Consider the following 21,609-nt stretch of genomic DNA (forward strand, 5'->3'; position numbering starts at 1 on the left):
AGAGTAACTAGATGGGGAACTTAGAAAAGGAACTCTCTGATGTATCCAAATTTAATTATACTTCTATGTTTCTTCAAAGCAGGGAATGATGCCCCAAAATTTCTTTTAAATAAAGTCTTACAGTTAGCTTCAGGATGATTGAGTAAAAGTTTAGTCATATTTTTGTAATTTCATTAAATACATGTTAAAGTGGCATAACTAAAAATATTCCATGAAATGAAATAACTCCAGGTATTCAAAAATGTTCCCCCAGTCTTTAGAAAAATAAAGCAAACTAAAAATGTTTCTGTAGTAAGAACTCGTATTAGCCCTTTGCACTCTGCTGTCCCCTCTCAGGGGACATCGGAATTCTAGCATATCACTCGGATGTCTCCTCTCAGGGGACATTGCAATTTATTAGTGATTACGGGGAATTGAGTTATTTCAACGCAACTTTTTGAGACATGCATGTTTCCCTGAAGTTTTATCTTGAAATGGCACAAGAAATTAAATCAAAATATCGTAAAATTACTAAGATATATACAAGAAATGTCAGCAGGTTTTGTGTCAGACGAGAACGTGAGATGCGTGCTCACGACGGTCCGAGCACTTCGCGACGCCACTTGAAAAGAGCGATAAGGGGAGTTTGTAGAAGAAAGGTCGGTTTTCGAACATAGCGCGCACTGTATAGTGAGATATATAATTACAAATAAACAAGTCTACATCTGGAGGAAAAGATTTTCAAAGCTGAGCTCATTTTGGTTTGAAGCTTCGAGCAGTGCACATAGATCTAACGAGGAGAAAATCGGAAAAGTGATTCTTTTCTTAGTGAATAAATTGTTTGGTGAAAGCTATTTTGGTAAATATCATCTTGTCAGTAATAACAATTAGAAATTTTCAACCCATGCATTTATTCATATTTTTTATTAGAACAATGGCAAAGCACCCAACCACAAATGAGTCTCATGACACAAGTAGTAGTGAAGATGAGCTCCAGATAGACCTCTATACAGAGATGTCAAACATGCACTAATCAGCCTGCAATGCATATTGGGGAGTGTTACAAAACTTACCATACTGTACAAAATTATAAACAATAAAAATTGTTTTTTTTGCAAATATACATTCCTCGATGTCACCCAATTCATATAAGTCCAATATCATTATAATATGTTACTTGGTTCCAAAATTATACTAAATAATACGAGGGTCTGTAAATGCACGTTTCCACCGCAAAGTAGCGTCAAGTACCTGGTAGCCAATGTCCAGAATGGTTCGGAGTGCAAAGGTTAGCTCTAGCACAGTCATTTTTTGTCCATTGCTTTATAAATAAATAGATTTCTACTTGGGTGAATTCATTATCCCCTTTAAGTTTAAAGTGAATAGGTATATGAGATAAAGGCAATTGATATTTAATTCTGTAGGTAGAAGCAGTGTCTTTGCTTATAAAATTTAGATTGCCTATGTAATAAGAAAATGTGAATTGGAATATAACTTTCTAGATGATTTAGCTTGAGACTCTCCTTAGAAATGCATACCTTTTGTAATGGGAAAGCAAGATTAGGTTTGAAACATTATTTTAATAAATATGACTTGAATTCTTCCTAGATTTGGTGATACTCATGTGAGATCAGAACACATTGCTGAGCATCATATAGTGCTAAATGACTTATGTCTGGTTCTAAGGAAGTCTGAACCACATATTGAAGTACTCCTGAAAGACATTCAACCATTAGCACAACTATGCTCGTTGAAAGACATTGTTCCACAGAATTCAGTAAGTGGGATTTAAGGTATTTCTTCAGGGACTAAATTTTAGTTTATTTTAGCTATGTATTTACAATCAGATTGCTGAATGTAGATTCAAAGCATTAGTTTTCTTGGAACATATATTTTATGTAATATAATGAAAAGGAAATGAATTTCAGTTTTCATATTTGGAAATTTCTTAATGGGAAATTGAGTTAAATAAGCATATATAAGGGTAATGATAGTTTAAATATCCAAGTAAACAACTAAATTTTGAAGTCAAATAAATTTGGAGAGAAATATATGGTGTGTTGGATGTTTATATGTACTTCTTCACTATTTCCATGACATTTTGTTCGTGTTACATTCTGCTTTGTACTTGTGATATTTCTTAATATTCATAATCCTCACATTAGTATTCAAAAGTGAAATACAACTCTAAAGCTCAACATCTTATGGACAATTTGAGATATCTTATAAAATCATGGTGTGATCTATGTACTCTGCATATGTGAAGACTGTCCTTGAGTTTGTGGCATCAGTTGTTTAATAGCTATGGTTGGATCAGTACTTTTGCACAAATTTTCAGACTTTGATTAGTATTGAAAAGCTAAATCTAGAGCATCATACCATTAGAGATAATTATAATTACTAAGTACACTGGAATTTTACTTTTTTCACAGAATGAAGGATGGGGAGAAGATGCTAAAGTGGAATTTTTGAAAATGGTAAATAACAAGGCTGTTTTAATGAAAGTTTTTAGAGAAGAAGATGGTGTACTTATTGTAGATCTGCAGAAACCACCAACAAATAAAATAAGCAGTGATATGCCTGTGTCTCTTAGAGATGCATTAGTTTTTATGGAACTAGCAAGGTAGGTAACTTACTAAAACTTAAATATTTCTTTAGAGTATAAAATAGTAAATTTGCCTTTAAAAACTATGGGCTCTAGAGTGAACCTCAGCATACTCTAAAAATATTGCTGGATTTTGTATGTACAATTTCTCTAAAAACTGTATGCAGATAATTTAATTTTTAAGGTAGCTAAGGTAAAAATCATTTGTAGATATTGAGCATTATTTTTAGATTCCTGTATCTTTATAAGCAGTTCTACTAAGGTTTCAAGAGATAATTTAGCAGTTCCTAACTTAAATTTCCTAACCTTTAGAATAAGTTCGTGATCACCACAGGTTTCTTTCCTTCTTCCCTATCTCTGAAGAACAAAGTAACATGACTAACCCAAAAATTAGAAGATACTTTCTGTCTTGAGCAATTTGATTATTCTGTAAGAGACCCAAGGAGCTTCCACTCTGGGAAAAAAAAAAAGTAGAACCTGGGAGCTGGAACGGGGCTCAGAATCCCTCAGCTGACCTTACTGTACTCTCCCATAAACTTCAGCTATCTTCTCAGCTTAAAGAGTAGAAACCTTAAATCTAAGTAGAACATATAGCTCCAGCTTAACAATATCCCAACACAAATCTGAAGGTAAATTGTTGACTTTTGAGACTTGACATCTTATATAACCTGTTTTGATAGTTGAAGGTCAAAGAATTGTTATGTAGAAGAGGGAATTTGTAATACTTCTTGAGAGATAAATCAGTATATGTTCAAGTCCTTTCTCTAAATAAAAGTCACTGAAAGAAGAAATACTTTAAGGAAATAGCTCTTATTTATTCTTTCAATTATGCTTTAATTAGGTTTAGATCACAGTCCCCAAGAAGTCACTCTGGAAAAAATACAGCTTTACACTATCATCCACCTATTTTGCCTAAAGAAATGACAGATGTCTCAGTTATGGTTTGCCACATAAATAGCCCTAGTGATTTTTATCTTCAATTGGTAAGTATATGGTGTTTCTATGAGACAAAGCATTTTTTTTTCAAATTTTAAATAGAAACATGTAACATTGAAATAAGTACCCAGTGTGAATTTTAGAGCAAACATATTGCTATCAACCTTCTATAAATGTACGTTTCTTAGTAACTGCAACTTTAAACAAGAAATTCATGTTTCAGAGTAAACTGAAAGAACTCTTCACTATGCAAGTTAATGAAGTATGGAAGGAAAGGAAAATGAAAGATACCTTATGTTTCTTGTTTACCTTCTAAAATCTACAGGAAAGCACATAGAGCAGCAGACTAGACAAAATAGAATAATAAAACCTGTTTCTGATCCTGTACATCTGAAAATCTCCTGATTACTAGATCATTTTCTGAATCTGAATACCAAAGTCAGTTCAGATCACAAAGACTTTTCAAAATTGGAGGGTTTTAGATAGTTACTACTAATAAGAGTTCATCCTTGACTTGTGTCAGTCTTTATATGAATTAACTCACTCTAAGAACCGTAATTTTTATGTGCATTAACTCATTAATCTTCACAACAATCCTATGAGAAAGATATTATCCTCATTCATATGCAGTCACTGTAACTACAGGCATAAAGCAAGTTGCCTGAGGTCACACAGCTGCAATGAGGAACCAGGATTAAACTGGACAGCACAGCTTCATTCAGAGCCTGTCAACTCAAATACTGCAGCACACTATACTGGCTCCCCACATGAATTGTGGAAATCTGCTTTCGGCACTAAATTAGAACAGTCTTGTATTTATTTTATTGACTTTTTGTATTGAGAGAAAAATATAACACAGAATTTTCCCCTTTTAAGCATTAAATGTAGTTCAGTGCCATTAAGTACATTCACAGCATTGTACAACCATCACCATTTACCCATCTGCAGAACTTTTTCATCAACCCAAACGGAAGCTCTGTATCCACTGAACAGTAAGTCCCTATTTTCCTTCCCCCCAGTCTTAATAAATGCTATTCTACTTCCTTTCTCCATGTGTTGGTATGGTATTGCCATTTTCAGAGAAATGAAAGGAACTTGAAGGGATTATGTGACATTAGCTAGAAAGATGAGACAAATATTGGATGATTACACATTTATGGGTGATAAAGGAAACAATGGATTAACTGACAAAGCAAAATAAAAATAAACTAACAGATACTGATTATCTGAAGTGAATTTGCCAGAGGTTAAGAGGGTGGGAGAAAAGATTAAGGAGATTACAGGGATGATGGTGTATTAGTATACATAACACAGCCACTACCAAAGCACCTGTAATATGCCACCATAATCCATTGTTCTCTTTCTCCCCATCCTGTTTTTGTCCCTTCCCCCCCACTCCAATGCCTCAGTTCTGTGGTCAGCTTTCAAGTGTTGATTTAAAAGTTTGTCATTGTCCGACCATTTGTTTGGTTTCTCTACATTCCAGTATTTATCTTCTTGGTAGCTCCAGAGTAGAAACATAGAATATTTTTCCTTTTGTAATCTGCCTTATTTCAGTTAGTATAATATTTGTAAGTTTCATCCATTTTGTAGCATGTATCAGAATTTCATTCCTTTTCATGACTGAATAACATATCATTATATGTATATACACATTTGTTTATTTACATTTTGTTGATGGACACTTCAACCTTTTGACTAGTCATTATATGAACTACTGTCATTACATGAACTCTCACTATATGAACATGGGTGTATAAGTATCTCATTGGAGCTCCACCTTCATTTAGTTCTTTTGATTACATAACTAGGAGTAAAATTGCTGGATTATATTAAAACTCTGTTTAACTATTTGAAGAACTGCTAACTTTTCCCAGAGCATCTACAACATTTTACATTTTAACAATGTGTAAAAATTCAAATTTTTCCCTGTTCTCACCAACACTTTCATTTTTTCTTTTAATATTAGCAACTTTCAAAGGGTGTGAGTGATGTCTCATTGTGGATCTGATTTGCATTTCTCTAATGGCTAGTGTTGTTGATTGCATCTTTTTATGTATGTATTGACAATTTATCTTCTTTGGGGAAATGTCTTTTCAAATCCTTTGCTCATTTTAGTTGGATTATAGAAGTTCTTTATGTGTTAGGAATATTATTCCTTTATTGGAGCAATCATTTTCAGATATCGTCCCTCATTCAGTGGCCTGCCTTTTCACTCTCCTGATGCATTTTTTGATCTAAAAAAGTGTTTGTTTCCTTCCTTCAGTTTCAAAACTGCTGCTAATTATTACTCTCCGTGCTGAGGCTCCTTAAGGTGTCCTCCTTAATTATTTATGCTCCTTATTTATAGATGTCTTTAATTTTGAATAAAAAACAAACTTATGTAAAAAAAAAAAAAAAAGAATACCTACCACCATCCCTTTAATTTCCTTAACCTTTTCTCCCACCTGATTAACCTGTGGTAACGTCACTTCAGTTATCAGTGTCCACTAGTTTATTTTTTTTTTAGTTTTATTTATTATTATTTTAATGTTTTTAATTTTATATATTTACATAATTTTTCATTTTTTGCACAATGTATGCATTATTATCTTGGTTATATTCCCCATACAATTCCCACCCCCCCTTATATTTTTTTTAATATTTTAATAATTCTTACATCATTTTACGTTTTTGTACAATGTATGCATTTTCACCTTGGTTATATTCCCCATCCAATTGCACCCCCCTTATTTTGACCCTAATCCTTCTTCTCCCCACCCCTCACAGCCCCATATTGTTAGTCTGGTTTATAGTTGCTTGTTGATTTGATTTTTACTTTGTATTAGTTAGTCTTTTTTTTTTCTGGTCCCGTATTAAGGTTTTTGAAATTCTTGCTATGAGTGAGATCATCCAGTATTTTTCTTTTTCTTTCTTATTTTGCTGAGCATGATCCCTTCTAGTTCCATCCATGTTGCTGCAAACTGCATGTGTTTCTCTTTTTGGATTGGTGAGTAATATTCCATTGTGTATATGTACCACATCTTCTTGATCCAGTCATCTATTTTTGGACATGTAGGTTATTTCCATAGCGTAGCTATTGTAAATAGTGCTGCTATAAACACAGGGGTGCAGGTGCCCTTTGGTATTAATGTTTCTGTGTTCTTTGGGTGAATACCTAGGAGTGGAATTGCTGGATCATATGGAAGCTCTATCTTTAGAAGGTCAAGAAATCTCCACACAGCTCTCCATAGTGGTTGACCAGTTTGTACTCCCACCAGCAGTGCAGGAGAGTTCCTTTTTCTCCACAACCTCACCAACATTTGTTGTTGCTAGCTTTTTAATATGTGCCATTCTCACTGGTGTAAGATGGTTTCTCATTGTAGTTTTGATGCATTTCATGATTACAAGTGATGTTGAACCTTTTTTCATATGCCTGTTGGCCATTTGCATTTCTTCTTCAGAGAAGTTTCTTTTTAGCTCTTCTGCCCATTTTTTGACTGGATTATTTTCTTTGTTTTTGTTGAGTCTCATCAGTTCTTTGTAGATTTTTGCGATCAGTCCTTTTTCATTAGTGTTGTGTGCAAAAATTTTCTTCCAGTTGGTGAGGTTTCTCTTTGTTTTGGTTATTGTCTCTTTTGCTGTGCAGAAGCTCTTTAATTTGATGTAGTCCCAGCTGTTTATCTTTGCCTTCACTATCACTGCTTTGGGTGATGTGTCTGTAAAGATGTCTTTTAAGTGCATGTCATGTATTGTTTCACCTATATTTCCTTCTATATATTTTATGGTTTCAGGTCTTATGTCTAGTTCTTTAATCCATTTTGAGTTGGTTTTTGCACATGGTGTGAGGTAGTGGTCAAGCTTCATTCTCTTGTATGTGGTGACCCAGTTTTCCGAGCACCATTTGTTGAACAAGCTTTCTTTGCTCCAGTGCATATTCTTTGCTCCTTTGTCAAAGTTTAGTTGACCATAAATCTGTGTGTTTATTTCTAGATTTTCTGTTTGGTTCCATTGGTCTGTGTGTCTGTTGTTATTCCAATACCATGCAGTTTTGATTATTATGGCTTTGTAGTATAGTTTGAAATCTGGGAGTGTGATGCCTCCATTCTCCTCTTTTTTTTTTTTTTTTTTTCAGTAGAGCTTTGGCTATTTGGGGTTTTTGGTGATTCCATATGAATTTCATCAATAATTGTTCTATTTCTTTGAAGAATGACATTGAACTTTTTATTGGAATAGCGTTGAATCTGTAAATTGCTTTTGGAAGGATGGCCATTTTGATTCTTCCAATCCATGAGCAGGGGATATCTCTCCATTTCTTTGTGTCTTCTTCTATTTCTTTTAATGGTGTTTTATAATTTTCTTTGTATAGGTCCTTTACCTCTTTTGTTAGGTTTATTCCCAAGTATTTGATTTTTTTTTTGTTTCAATAATAAAAGGGATTTTCTTTTTTAATATCCTCTTTAGATTGACTGATTGTGTATAGGAAGGCTACTGATTTTTGCATGTTGATTTTGTATCCTGCCACTTTACTAAACTGATTAATTAGTTTTTCTGTGGAGTTTTTGGGGTTCTCTATATATATTATCATGTCATCTGCAAATAGTGATATGTCTTGTATGTCTTTCTCTTGTCTTATTGCTCTGGCTAGGACTTCCAGTATTATATTGAAAAGCAGTGGTGAGAGTGGACATCCTTGTCTTGTTCTAGATCTTAATGGAAATGCTTTCAGCTTTTCACCATTGAGAATGATACTGGCTATGGGCTTGTCATATATGGCCTTTATGATGTTGAGGTATGTTCCTTGTATGCCGAGAATTTCAAGGACCTTTATCATAAATGGGTATTGTACTTTGTCGAAAGCTTTCTCAGTATCTATTGATATTATCATATGGTTTTTATATTTCTTTTTGTTGATGTGTTGGATTACATTGATTGAGTTTCAGATGTTGAACCATCCTTGTATCCCTGGAATGAATCCTACTTGGTCGTGGTGAATTATCTTAAGGATACATTGTTGGATCCTGATAGCTAAAATTTTATTGAGGATTTTTGCATCTGTTTTCATTAGAGAGATTGGCCTGTAGTTTTCTTTTTTTGTGTTGTCTTTTTGGTTTTGTTGTTAGTGTAATGTTGGCTTCATAGAATGTGTTTGGTATTATCCCTTCCTTCTCAATTTTTTGAAAGAGTTTGTGAAGGATAGGCACTAATTCGTTTCTGAATGTTTGGTAGAATTCATTTGTAAATCCATCAGGTCCTGGGCTTTTGTTTTGGGGGAGGTTTTTTTTGATTACCATTTCCATTTTGCTGCTTGTAATTGTTCTGTTTAGGTGTTTTATTTCTTCCTTATCTAGCTTTGACCCCCCTTATCTTGACCCCAATTTTTCCTCCCTTCCCTTGGGCCCCCCCATAGTGTGTGTCTGATTTATAGTTGCTTGTGGACTTTGATTTTTGCTTTATTATAATTAGTCTTTTTCCTGGTCCCTTATTTAGGTTTTCTAAATTCCTGCTATGAGTGAGACCATCCAGTGATTTTCTTTTTCTTTCCTGCTTATTTTGCTGAGCGTGATCCCTTCCAGATCCATCCATGTTGCTGCAAATTGCATGACATACACCTCAGCAACATCTTTAAAGACTCATCACCCAAGCAGTGATAGTGAAGGCAAAGATAAACCCTAAGACTACATCAAATTAAAGAGCTTCTGCACAGCAAAACAGACAGTGACCAAAACAAAGAGAAACCCTACCGACTGGTAGAAAATTTTTGCACACAACATTAATGATAAAGGACTGATTACAACAATCTGCAAAGAGCAGAATAGACTCACCATTTTGGTTTTATTTTGCTTTATCAGTTTGTCCACTGTTCCTTTATATTACTCATAAATATGTAATCATCCAATATTTGTCTTACCTTTCTAGCTTATGTCACGTCACATAATCCCTTAAGGTTACTTCCATTTCAGTGATAGTGGCAAAAGTTCATTTTTCCTTATAACTGAATAGTATTTCCTTATGTATATGTACATCTTCTTTATCCAGTTCTGTTATCACTGGTTACTTCCATGTATTAGTTATTTTAAATAATGCCACAATAGGCATTGTGGAGCTTATAATTTTTTGAGTTGTGATTTCATGTTCTTTGGATAGATAACCAGAAATGGGTTTGCTGGATCAGAGACTATACCTTCTTTTCTGAATTTTCAAATATTTTTTAAAAATTTTACAAAGTACCATTAGTTCACATCATTGTTAGTATTTTCAAAGTATAGCCTCTCCCCCACTTTAGGTGCAGTCACCATTGCACACCCACAACCAAAGCACCCGTAGTATGCCACCATATCCATTGTCCTCTTTCCCAATCCTCCTTTTGTCCCTTCCCCCGACCCCAATGCCTCAGTTCTGTGATCAGCTTTCAACAGTGATTTAAAAGTTTGTCTTTGTCTGACCCTTTGTTTGGTTTCTCTGTATTCCACATACAAATTACACGAGCCAGTATTTATGTTTCTCCTACTGACAATCCCTTTCATCTCTTTCCATCTTGCTGGCAATGGTATGAGTTTAACTTTTTGATCATGGAGTAGTATTCCATTGTGTATATATGCCACATCTTCTTGATCCCCTCATCTGTTTTGGGGCACTTAGGTTGTCCATAGCTCAGTATTATAAATAGGGTTGCAAAAAACATAGCAGTGCAAGACTCCTTTTGAATTAGTGTTTTTTTTATTCTCCAGGTAGACACCTAGAAGTGGAATTGCTAGTCATGTGGCACAGCCATTTGAGAAAACTCCACACAGCTTTCCAAAGGGCTGGGCCAGTCTGTATTCCTACCAACAATGTAAGAGGGTTCCATTTTCTCCACACCCTTACCAGCATTTGCTTCTGATCTTGATATGAATCATTCTCAGAGGTGTGAGATGGTATCTCATTGTACTTTTGATTTGCATTTCCCTGATGAATGTGATGAACATTTTTTATATGACTGTTGCTCATCTATATGTCTTCTTTGGGGAAGTGTCTGTTTAGTTCTTCTGTGCATTTTTTATTGGATTTTTCATTTTCTTTTTGTTGAGTTATATGAGGTTATTATAGATCTTCAAATCAGTCCCTTGTCAGATGTATGGTGTGCAAATATTTTCTCCCATTCAGTAAGTTGTCTTCATTTTAGTGATGGTTTCTTTTGCTGTACAGAAGCTTTTTAATTTGACATAGTCCCAATTATGTTTATTCTCTTTTTGTTTTTCTTGCTGTCTGCTAGAAATGAATCCACAAAGACATCACTTGTCATGAAGTGTTTTGCCTATGTTTACTAACTGCTATGTATTTTATAGTTTCAGGTCTTCCATCTAAGTCTTTGGTCAATTTGAGTTGACTTGTGTGTATGGTGCGAAAAACTGGTCTAGTTTCATATTTTTGCATGTACTGGTCCAGTTTTTCCAACACCATTTATTAAAGAGGCTGTCCTTGTTCTAGTGTATATTCTTGAATCCTTTGTCATAGATTAACTCTCCATATAGGTTTGAGTTTATTTTTGAGCTCTCAGTTCTAGTCCTTTGGTCTGTGTGTCTGTTTATGTTACAGTGTCATGTATAATTAGTATAGTTTCAAGTTGGGATATGTGATACCACCATTCTTCCTCATTTTCTCAGGATTGGTTTGGGTATTCGGAGTTTTTTCTGGTTCCTTTTGAATTTCAGTAATGTTTGTTTCATTTCTTGGAAAAATGCCATGAAATTTTTTTATTGGGATTGCATTGAATCTATAAATTGCTTTGGATCAGATGGCCATTTTGACAATATTGATTTTTCCAGTCATTAGCAGGGAATATTACTCCATCTCTTTGTGTCTTCCCTTTTTTTTTTTTTAACAGTGTCACAGGTTTCTTTGCACAGATCCTTCACATTCTTTGTTAAAATTACTCCTAGGTATTTAATTTTTGGTGTGATAGTAAGTGGGATTGTTTTCCTAATTTCTTCCTCTACTAGCTTCTTTTTTGCATATATAGGAAGCTACTGATTTTTGTGTATTGATTTTGTAATCTGCCACTTTGCTTAACTGGTTTGTTGTTTTAGTTTTTCAGTGAAGTCTTTAAGTTTCTCTGTGTATATTATCATGTCATTGTAAATAATGATAGTTTTACTTCTTTCCTGATTTGGATTCCTCTCATATCTTTCTTTTGCCTAATTGCTCTGCAGAAGGCAGTGGGGTATTAAACAGTAGTGGTGAGAGTGGACATCCTTGCCTTGTAACAGATCTGAGTTTAAAAGCTTTCAGTTTTTCACCATTGAGGGTGATGTAGGGCCTCCCCTGTGGCGCAGCAGTTGAGCGCTGGGCTGCAAAGCTGCCCACAGCCTCTGCAGCGCCTGTTTGATCCCCAGCCACCAGGTCCCACATGGTGTGCACACCTCTCCTGCCATGCCCACCGCTCCCCTCAGCAGTGTACTTTGGTCCTTCTGCCTGTTCTGCTCCCCGCTCTGGCTCTGGTAAATTCTCTCACCCTCGTGCGCTTCTGACTGTACCTAATGCTTGTATAAATAAATAAATTAATTTTAAAAAAAAGAATGGTTTAAAAAAGAGAGAATGATGTAGCTGTAGGTTTGTCATTACTGTGTTAAGATATGTTTGTTCCATATATGCCCAGTTTTTTTAGTTTCATCATAAATGGATGTTGAATCTTATCAACTGCTTTCCAGCATCTATTAATATGATCATATGGTTTTTATGTTATTGTTGATGTGAATTATGTTGATTGATTTTCAGATGTTGAACCATCCTTATGTTCCTGAAATAAATTTCACACAGTCATGGTGTATAATCCTTTTAATACATTGTTGTATTTGGTTTTGTGAAGATTTTATTGAGGATTTTTGTATCTGTGTTCATAAGGGGAATTGGTCTGTAGTTTTCTTTTTTTGTGTTGTCTTTGGTTTGGGTATTAGAGTAATGTTCGTCTCATAAATATGTTTGGAAGACTTCTTTCATTCTCAGTTTTCTGTAAGCATTTGAGCATGATAACTACTAGTTCTTCTTTGAAGTCTTGGTAGATTTGCATATAAATGTTCAGAGTAGTCTCTTATTCACTGAATTTCTCTACTGTCTGCTGTAACTTTTCATTCTTTTTTTCATAGTATTTTCTAACAAAGCCTATTCAATAGTTTCAAAACCATTCCAACCACCTTTGATTATTGTTGCTAACTATACTGCCCTTTTACTTTCAACCTGTCTATGTCTTTCAATCAAAATTATAGCCTGCCTAAAGTTGGTTGCCTTTTTAATCCATTGTGCTATTCTTTGCCTTTAATTTGAGATTTTCAGTCATTAAGTCAAATTTGAAGTAATTGGTAATAGGGAAATTTCCTATTTTGATACTTGTTTTCTGTATGTCTTACAACTTTGGTCTCTTGTTTCTTCTATATTCCCCCATTTTGTGTTTAGTTTATCTTTTTGTAGGTCATGTTTTTCATCATTTAAAAATTGTTATTAAAACATAACAAAATTTACCATCTGACCTATTTTTAAATATATAATTAAGTAATGTTGATTGTGTTCATATTATTGTGCAACAGATCTCTAGAAATTTTTCATTATGTGAATATGAACCTGAATACTCCTTGAACAACAACTCATTTTCTCACAATTCTACTTTCTTGTTCTATGAATTTGACTACATAGATATTTTATATAAATTAAATCATATAGTATTTGTCTTTTCATAACTTAATTTATTTCACATACAAAATGCTGTCAACATTCATCCATGTTGTAGCATGTGACAGGTTTTCTTCTTTAAGGCTAATACTCCCATTTTTTATAGTTACCACATTTTGTTAATTGTGCATCCATTGGTGGATATTTTGGTCTTCCATATTTTGGCTGTTGTAAATAATGAAGGCAGAGAACATAGGTGAGCCAAATATTGTTGTGCAATGTTTTGATTCTTTAATTACTATCGGGATTTATAACATCCTAAAATAGAACTAATATGAATTCATGACAACTTAGATTACATAAAAACCCAACCTGTGTGCCAAATCATTCCCCTTTATATTTTTAATTGAGATATAATTGACATGTTAACACTATATTAGTTTCAGCTATATAACTAATATAAATATAAAATTATCACCATTAACTATGTAAACATACTTATAAAAATGTTTATCTTGTGATGAGAACTTTTAAGATCTACTTTTAAATACATAATATTTAATATCTTTGTTCTTAAGTACATAACATTTATAAAGATATTATAATATATTTCTACATTATTATATGTTTATAACATGTAATACAATATTATTAACTACAGTTACCCATGACTATTTTATAATAGAGGTTTGTAACTTTTGGTCCCCTCAACCCATTTTTCCGTCACCTTACTATTCTGATGTAGTTTCCTAGGAGTAATCTGAAACCTGTTCACATATACAGTGCAGGACTAGATCAAAGAAAGAAGCAGATCACTACAGATTAGTAGGTGGCAGTTTTAGTGAACAAGGGAAATTAACTTATGAACTTATATTTGGTGATCACAGACAAGTAGTTTTTCCGCTCACCAAATTTTAAAAGTTGAGAGTCACATTTACCATCCAGTAATCTCAACACTGCATTATTATTCAAGACTATTTCCTGGGAACAGATTCTGAAAGCAGAGAAAGCAAATGGAATACATTTTCCAAAGGGAGAAAGTAAGGAGCCAAATGTGGCTGAGGTCCAAATATGTAATAATTAAAGGAACAATTCACCAGGAAGACAAAGTACTTTTCAACATTTACTCAACAAGGGAGCACCAAAATACATCAGACAACTATTATGAAATCTAAAATCAAGCATTGATAAAAATGCATAAGCAGTTGAAGATTTCAGCATTCCACTCTCACCAATGGACAGATCCATGAGACAGAAAATAAATACACAGTAACCCTAAACAAAGAAATAGTCCAAATGGATTTAATACACATTTATAGGGAACTACACCCAAAAAAGCTAAATGGGCCATTCACCAGGATCAACCACATCTCGGATTATAAGACAAGTATGAACAAATTCATGAATATTGAAACCATATTAAGTATCTTCTTGGATCATAAAGCTATCAAAGTCAACTATAAAAAGCTATAGAAATCTGCTGGCTGGAACTTCACTGAGGACCGGGAGGGCCCCTGGGCTCGAGGGCTCTGAGGAACTTCAGGCCTCAGTTGACCGGAGGCAAACTGCACCCAGCACCCCTCACTGGGACCGGTTTTATCCATTTAAGGGGCACTGCTTTAGATGGAGTTGTGAGCAGTTACCTGAGAGGCCAGCAAGCTCAAGCAGCTCCATAGACACCAGCTTGAGAAGAAAAGTCAATAGATCTGAAGGAAAGGTCTGGATTTGGAGTCACAGAGAATTTCGTAAGCCGAAGCGTGGTGATTGGGACCCTTTCACAAGCTCTTGAGGAGTTTGATGTGGCAGGACAGGCTGGACACTAGACGGTGAGGTACTAGATTAAAGTTGATGATCCTCAACACAGCCTTCACTACATTCAAATGGCCCCCATGGACTTCTGCTCAGTGCTATTCCAGGCACTGTGTTAAGTGTTTGTGACAATTGGGGAGAGGTGGATCAACATGGCGGCCAGGAAAAGCTGCGAGTTAGATCTCCCATTAAAAAAAAGATAATAGGAAAAGCGGCAGGTCCCAGTGAGAACTGGGACACGGAAGATAAACAGACGACTCCAGCGAACTACCCAAAGAAGAAAGTTGCCATGAAAGAGGACTAGAAGGGAGGAAAGCTCAGAACCCTGCTACCCGCTTCCACCCACAAAGTCGACACTCTCCCACCAACAGAAAGGAGGAAAAAAAAAAACAAAAAAAAAACTAAAACAACCAACAAGAACAAACTACACATCAAGCAGGACTTTGAGTGGAAAGGAACTATTTCAGCCACCACACCCCGTGAACTGAAGCTGTGGAGAACCCTGCAGGATTTACCGCAGAGGTGAGCGAACTGCTCCAGGCGCCATTGAGAAAAACAAAGACTCCTGGAGACCTATAAACAGCCCCAGGCCAGCCAGTAAGCTTGTGTGGAAAAGCAGCGGCTTGAAAGGCAAACACAGAATGCACCTGCCCAGGTCGCCACACATGTGACCTAGGCTTGCGGGGAGACCCACAGGGGCCCTCACTGAGGTGAATGTCCCTCATTGAGTAATCAGAAACCAGGTGCCCGGACATGGAAGCACGGTACAAAAGGCGCCATTTCTGCAGACACTGAACTGGGCTACAGCCCACATCCTGGACCTGAGGGCTTTGGAACTGAGACCCGGGGCACAAAATTCAGGGCGTGGGTTCCCCATGATGGTGGGGCACAAGGCAGACACAGCACCCCAAAGCCGTTGAGGCTTTCCCCACCACTCCCACTCTGTTCCCCATCCCACGGGGTGAAAAGAACAGCTCCCCAGGGACACTAGGAGAGATCTCTGGCACCACATAGGGACCAGAAAAAAATCACCAACACCCCATAAAACAGTGACCTTTCTTCAGAAAAGACTGTTTGAAACCAGCAGAAGGCTCCCTGAGGAGCCAGTGGTGAGCTGGAAAATTCGCCCATGCCAGGCCCCTTCTGACCAGCAGTCCAAGCCCAGAGGGGGAATGGGCACCCACGGCCAGGGCAGGGCAGACCAGGCACGCAAAAGAGTGTGCCTGAGAGCTGGCACACAGGGAGTGAGTCCCGCATCGCCGTTTCAGAACAGGGACATTTCTTCAGTAAAGACTGCCTGTAACCAGCAGAAGGCTCCCTGAGGAGCCAGAGGTGAGCTGGGAAGTTAGCCCACGCCAGGCCCCTTCTGGCCTGCTGTCCAAGCCAGAGGGGGAGCGGGACACAACGCCGGGGCAGACCGGGCACGCAGGGAGTGTGGCCCGCAAAACCATCTTAAACAGGGACATTTCTTCAGTAAAGACTGCCTGAAACCAGCATAAGGCTGCTGGAGGAATCAGAGGTGAGCTGGGAAGTTGGCCCATGCCAGGCCCCTTCTGGCCTGCAGTCCCAGCCCAGAGGGGGAGTGGGAACCCACCGCCGGGGCAGACCAGGTGCACAGGGAGTGCGTCCCGCATCGCCAGTTTAGAACAGGGACCTTTCTTCAGTAAATACTGCCTGAAACCAGCAGAAGACTCCCGGTGGACCCATAGGCGAGCTGGGAAGTTCGCCCAGGCCAGGCCCCTTGTGGCCTGCAGATCCAGCTCAGAGGGTGAGCAGGAACCCACCGCCGGGGCAGACCGGGCGCCCAGGTAGTGTGTCCCACATCGCCATTTTAGAACAGGGACATTTCTCCAGTAAAGACTGCCGGAAACCAGCATAAGGCTGCTGGAGGAGCCAGAGGTGAGCTGAGAAGTTTGCCCATGCCAGGCCCTTTCTGGTCTGCAATCCGAGGCCAGAGAGGGAGCGGGAACCCACCACCGGGGAGGACCAGGCACACAGGGGAGTGTGTCCCCGCATCGGCATTTTAGAACAGGGACCTTTCTTCAGTAAAGACTGCTTGAAACTGACAGATGGCTCCCGGAGGAGCCAGAGGGGAGCGGAGAAGTTCAGCCAAGATGCCGGCCAGTGCCAGCAACACAGTGTCCCAATGCATACGGCAAATTAGAAAACAGACAGTAGGGAGTAGAAGAACCACATGCAACCTAGCAACTCCTCAGGAAAAATGCACACCACAAAAAGAAAAGCGTCCCCCAGATTGCAACGACAGTAACTTGGAAGAACTTCTGAGCCTTCCAGAAAGAGAATTTAAAATTGCCATGATTAAAAAACTGACAGAAGTCATAAAGGAAATCAATGATAAGGGAAAAATAATCAAGGATCAGAAGAATGAAATTGAGTCCCTAAAGAGGAAAGTAAAAGAAATGCAGGAGATCAAAGAATTAATGGAGGCACTAAAGAACTCTGGGAAAAGCAATGAAAGCAGAATAGATGAAATGGAAGAACGAATAAGTGCTCTTGAAGACACAGAAATTAAAAGAACCAAAACAGAAAGGAAAGACAAGTAAGAAGGAAAAAGACCAAAGAAAAACTACGGGAACTATCTGACTCCATGAGGAAAGGAAATATAAGAGTTATAGGAATACCAGAAGGAGAGGAGAGAGATATAGGAACAGAGAAAATATTCAAGGAGATAATTGAAGAGAACTTCCCAAATGTGAAGAAGGAGCTGAAAATTGATATACAAGAAGCAACAACACCACCAAACTTCCACGACAAAAGGAAAAATACACCAAGACACATAATAGTAAAGCTCCCAAGAATCCAGGACAAGGAAAAAATAATGAAGCTGACAAGAGAGAAGAAACAGATAACATTCAAAGGAAAACCAATCAGGCTGACATCAGACTTCTCTGAAGAACCACTACGGGCAAGGAGAGAGTGGAGGGACATAGTCAACAGACTCCAAGAAAACAGATGCCAACCAAGAATATGCTATCCCACAAAGCTCTCCTTCCTCTATGAAATTCCAGAAACTCTGGAATTTCATTACGACTAAACCCCCACTCCAAAAAATACTACAAGGAGTCCTAAAGCCAGAACCTCAGAGAGACGAATAACAATGAAAGAAAAGAACAATAACAATCAAAAAAGAAGTTATTAAAAGAATAAAAAAATAAAATCAAAGGAAAGACAAACACAATGGCAAATACAGATGCTAACATATCAATATTAACTCTAAATGTAAATGGACTAAACTCTTCAATAAAGACACAGAGTGGCAGGCTAGATTAAGAAACAAAACCCAACCTTTTGCTGCTCCAGGGAACACATTTAGCTATGAAAGATAAAAATGGACTCAAAGTTAAAACATGGAAAACAATCCTACAAGCAAATGGAACAAAAAAGAAAGCAGGAACAGCTATACTTATATAAGATAAAACAGATTTCAAACTCAAAAAGATAAAGAGACCCCAATGATCACTACATTATGATCAAGGGGACAATACTTCAAGAAGAAATAATACTCATTAACATATATTCACCAAACGAAGGAGCACCAAAATATATCAGACAACTATTTTCATCTCTGAAAACAGACATCAGAGAAAACACATACGTAATGGGAGACTTCAACAGACCACTATCAGCAATGGATAGATCAACGAGACAAAAAATAAGTAAAGACACTAAAGCTCTAAATAAGGACCTAGAGCGCTTGGGCTTAACAGACATCTATAGAATACTAAACCCAAAAAAAAAAAAAAAAACAGAGTACACATTTTTCTAAAGCGCACACGGATCATTCTCCAGGATCAATCATATACATACTGGGACACAAGGCAAACATCAACAGATACACCAACATTGAAATCATACCAACCATCTTTTCTGACCATCAAGACATCAAACTAGAAATAAACCATAAAAAGAAGGCAAGGAACTCTCCTACATCATGGAGATTGAAAACAACACTACTAGAAGACCACTGGACTAATGAGGCGATCAAATAAGAAATTAAAAAATTCTTTGAATTGAATGACAAGGAGGACACCGATTTCCTAAATGTATGGGATGCAGCAAAAGCAGTAATAACAGGAAAATATATAGCAATAGAGGCTCACATCAAGAAACAAGAAAGAACTCAAAGAAACAACCTAATCTCGAAGCTCAAAGATCTAGAAAAAGAACAAGAAAACCCCAAAACCAGTAGAAGAAAAGAAATAATAAAAACCAAAGCAGAAATAAATGAAATTGAAACGATAAAAACAATCCAAAAGATCAATGAAACCAAGAACTGGTTCTTCAAAAAAATAAATAAAATAGACAAACCCCTAGCCAGGCTCACAAAGGAAAAAAGGGAGAAAGCACAAATAAAAAGGATCATAAATGAAAGAGGAGAAATCACAACGGACACAGCAGAAATCAAAAGAATAATCAGTAACTACTATAAACAGTTATATGGAAACAAGTTCAACAATCTAGAGGAGATGGACAAATTCCGACAACTCTACAATCACCCAAAGCTAGATAAAGAAGAAATAGAACACCTAAACAGACCAATTACAAGCAGCGAAATTGAAATGGTAATCAAAAACCTCCCCAAAAACAAAAGCCCAGGACCTTATGGATTTACAAATGAATTCTACCGAACATTCAGAGACGAATTAGTGCCTATCCTTCACAAACTCTTCCAAAAAATTGAGAAGGAAGGGATAATACCAAATACATTCTATGAAGCCAAAATTACACTAATACCAAAACCAAACAAGGACAACACAAAAAAGGAAAACTACAGGCCAATCTCCCTAATGAACACTGATGCAAAAATCCTCAATAAAATTTTAGCTATCAGAATCCAACAATGTATCCATAAGATAATTCACCACGACCAAGTAGGACTCATGCCAGGGACACAAGGATGGTTCAACATCCGAAAATCAATCAACATTACCCAACACATCAACAAAGAGAAATAAAAAGCCATATGATAATATCAATAGATGCTGAGAAAGCTTTCGACAAAGGCCAACACCCATTCATGATAAAAGCCCTTGAAATTCTTGGGATACAAGGAACATACCTCAACATCATAAAGGCCATATATGACAAACCAACACCCAGTATCATTCTCAATGGCGAAAAGCAGAAAGCATTTCCATTAAGATCTGGAACAAGACAAGGATGTCCACTCTCACCACTGTTTTTCAGTATAATACTGGAAGTCCTAGCCAGAGCAATAAGACAAGAGAAAGACATACAAGGAATCCAAATAGGAAAAGAAGAAGTCAAACTATCACTATTTGCAGACGATATGATAATATACATAGAGAACCCCAAAAACTCCACAGGAAAACTAATCAAACTAATCAATCAGTTCAGTAAAGTGGCAGGATACAAAATCAACACGCTAAAGTGAGTAGCCTTCCTGTACACACACAATAAATCTGAAGAAGAAGAAATCAAAAATCCATCCCTTTTATTATCTAATCAAAAAAATTAAATACTTGGGAATAAATCTAACAAAAGAGGTAAAGGACCTATACAAAGAAAACTAAAAAACACTGTTAAAAGAAATGGAAGAAGACACAAAGAAATGGAAAGACCTCCCCTGCTCATGGATTGGAAGAATAAACATTATTAAAATGGCCATCCTACCAGAAGCAATATACAGATTCAATGCTATTCCAATCAAAATTTCAATGTCATTCTTCTAAGAAATAGAACAATTATTGATGAAATTCATATGGAATCACAAAAAACCCCGAATAGCCAAAGCTCTCCCGAAAAAAAAAAAAGAGAAAGGAATGGAGGCATCACACTCCTAGACTTCAGACTATACTACAAAGCCATAATCATAAAAACTGCATGGTATTGGAACAAGAACAGACACACAGATTAATGGAATCAAATAGAAAATCCAGAAATAAACCCACAGATTTATGGTCAACTAATCTTTGACAAAGGAGCAAAGATTTTGCATTGGAGCAAAGAAAGTTTGTTCAATAAATGGTGCTGGGAAAACTGGGTCGCTACATGCAAAAGAATGAAGCTTGGCCACTACCTCACACCATACACAAAAATCAACTCATAATGGATTAAAGAACTGGACATAATACCTGAAACCATAAAATACATTGAAGGAAATATAGGCGAAACACTACATGACATGCGCATCAAAGACATCTTTACAGACACATCACCCAAAGCAGTGATAGTGAAGGCAAAGATAAACAGCTGGGACTACATCAAATTAAAGAGCTTCTGCACAGCAAAAGAGACAATAACAAAAACAAAAAGAAACCTCACCAACTGTAAGAAAATTTTTGCACCCAACACTAATGATAAAGGACTGATCACAAAAATCTACAAAGAGCTGATGAGACTCAACAACAACAAAGAAAATAATTCTGTCAAAAAATGGGCAGAAGAGCTAAAAAGAAACCTCTCGGAAGAGGAAATGCAAATGGCCAACAGGCATATGAAAAAATTCAACATCACTTGTAATCAGGGAAATGCAAATCAAAACTACCATGAGATACCATCTTACACCAGTGAGAATGGCACATATTAAAAAAACTAGCAACAACAAATGTTAGCAAGGATGTGGAGAAAAAGGAACTCTCCTGCACTGCTGGTGGGAGTGCAAACTGGTCCAA

At 36.7% G+C, this 21,609-nt stretch overlaps 1 protein-coding gene across 1 annotated transcript in view; it reads left to right on the forward strand.

The window, feature by feature from the left end:
• RNF17 (ring finger protein 17) overlaps positions 1-21,609 on the forward strand; it is a gene marked incomplete at both ends in the record, with an annotated part of 172,088 nt that overhangs the window by 43,917 nt on the left and 106,562 nt on the right. The window contains 3 exons of the mRNA XM_084234862.1: positions 1,588-1,756; positions 2,412-2,602; positions 3,426-3,567. Coding sequence (XP_084090988.1) covers positions 1,588-1,756; positions 2,412-2,602; positions 3,426-3,567 — 502 coding nt within the window. The remainder of the gene's footprint in view (positions 1-1,587; positions 1,757-2,411; positions 2,603-3,425; positions 3,568-21,609) is intronic.

Source organism: Talpa europaea, assembly GCF_964194135.1.
Source record: "Talpa europaea genome assembly, chromosome: 6".
Classification (NCBI taxonomy): Eukaryota; Metazoa; Chordata; class Mammalia; order Eulipotyphla; family Talpidae; genus Talpa; species Talpa europaea.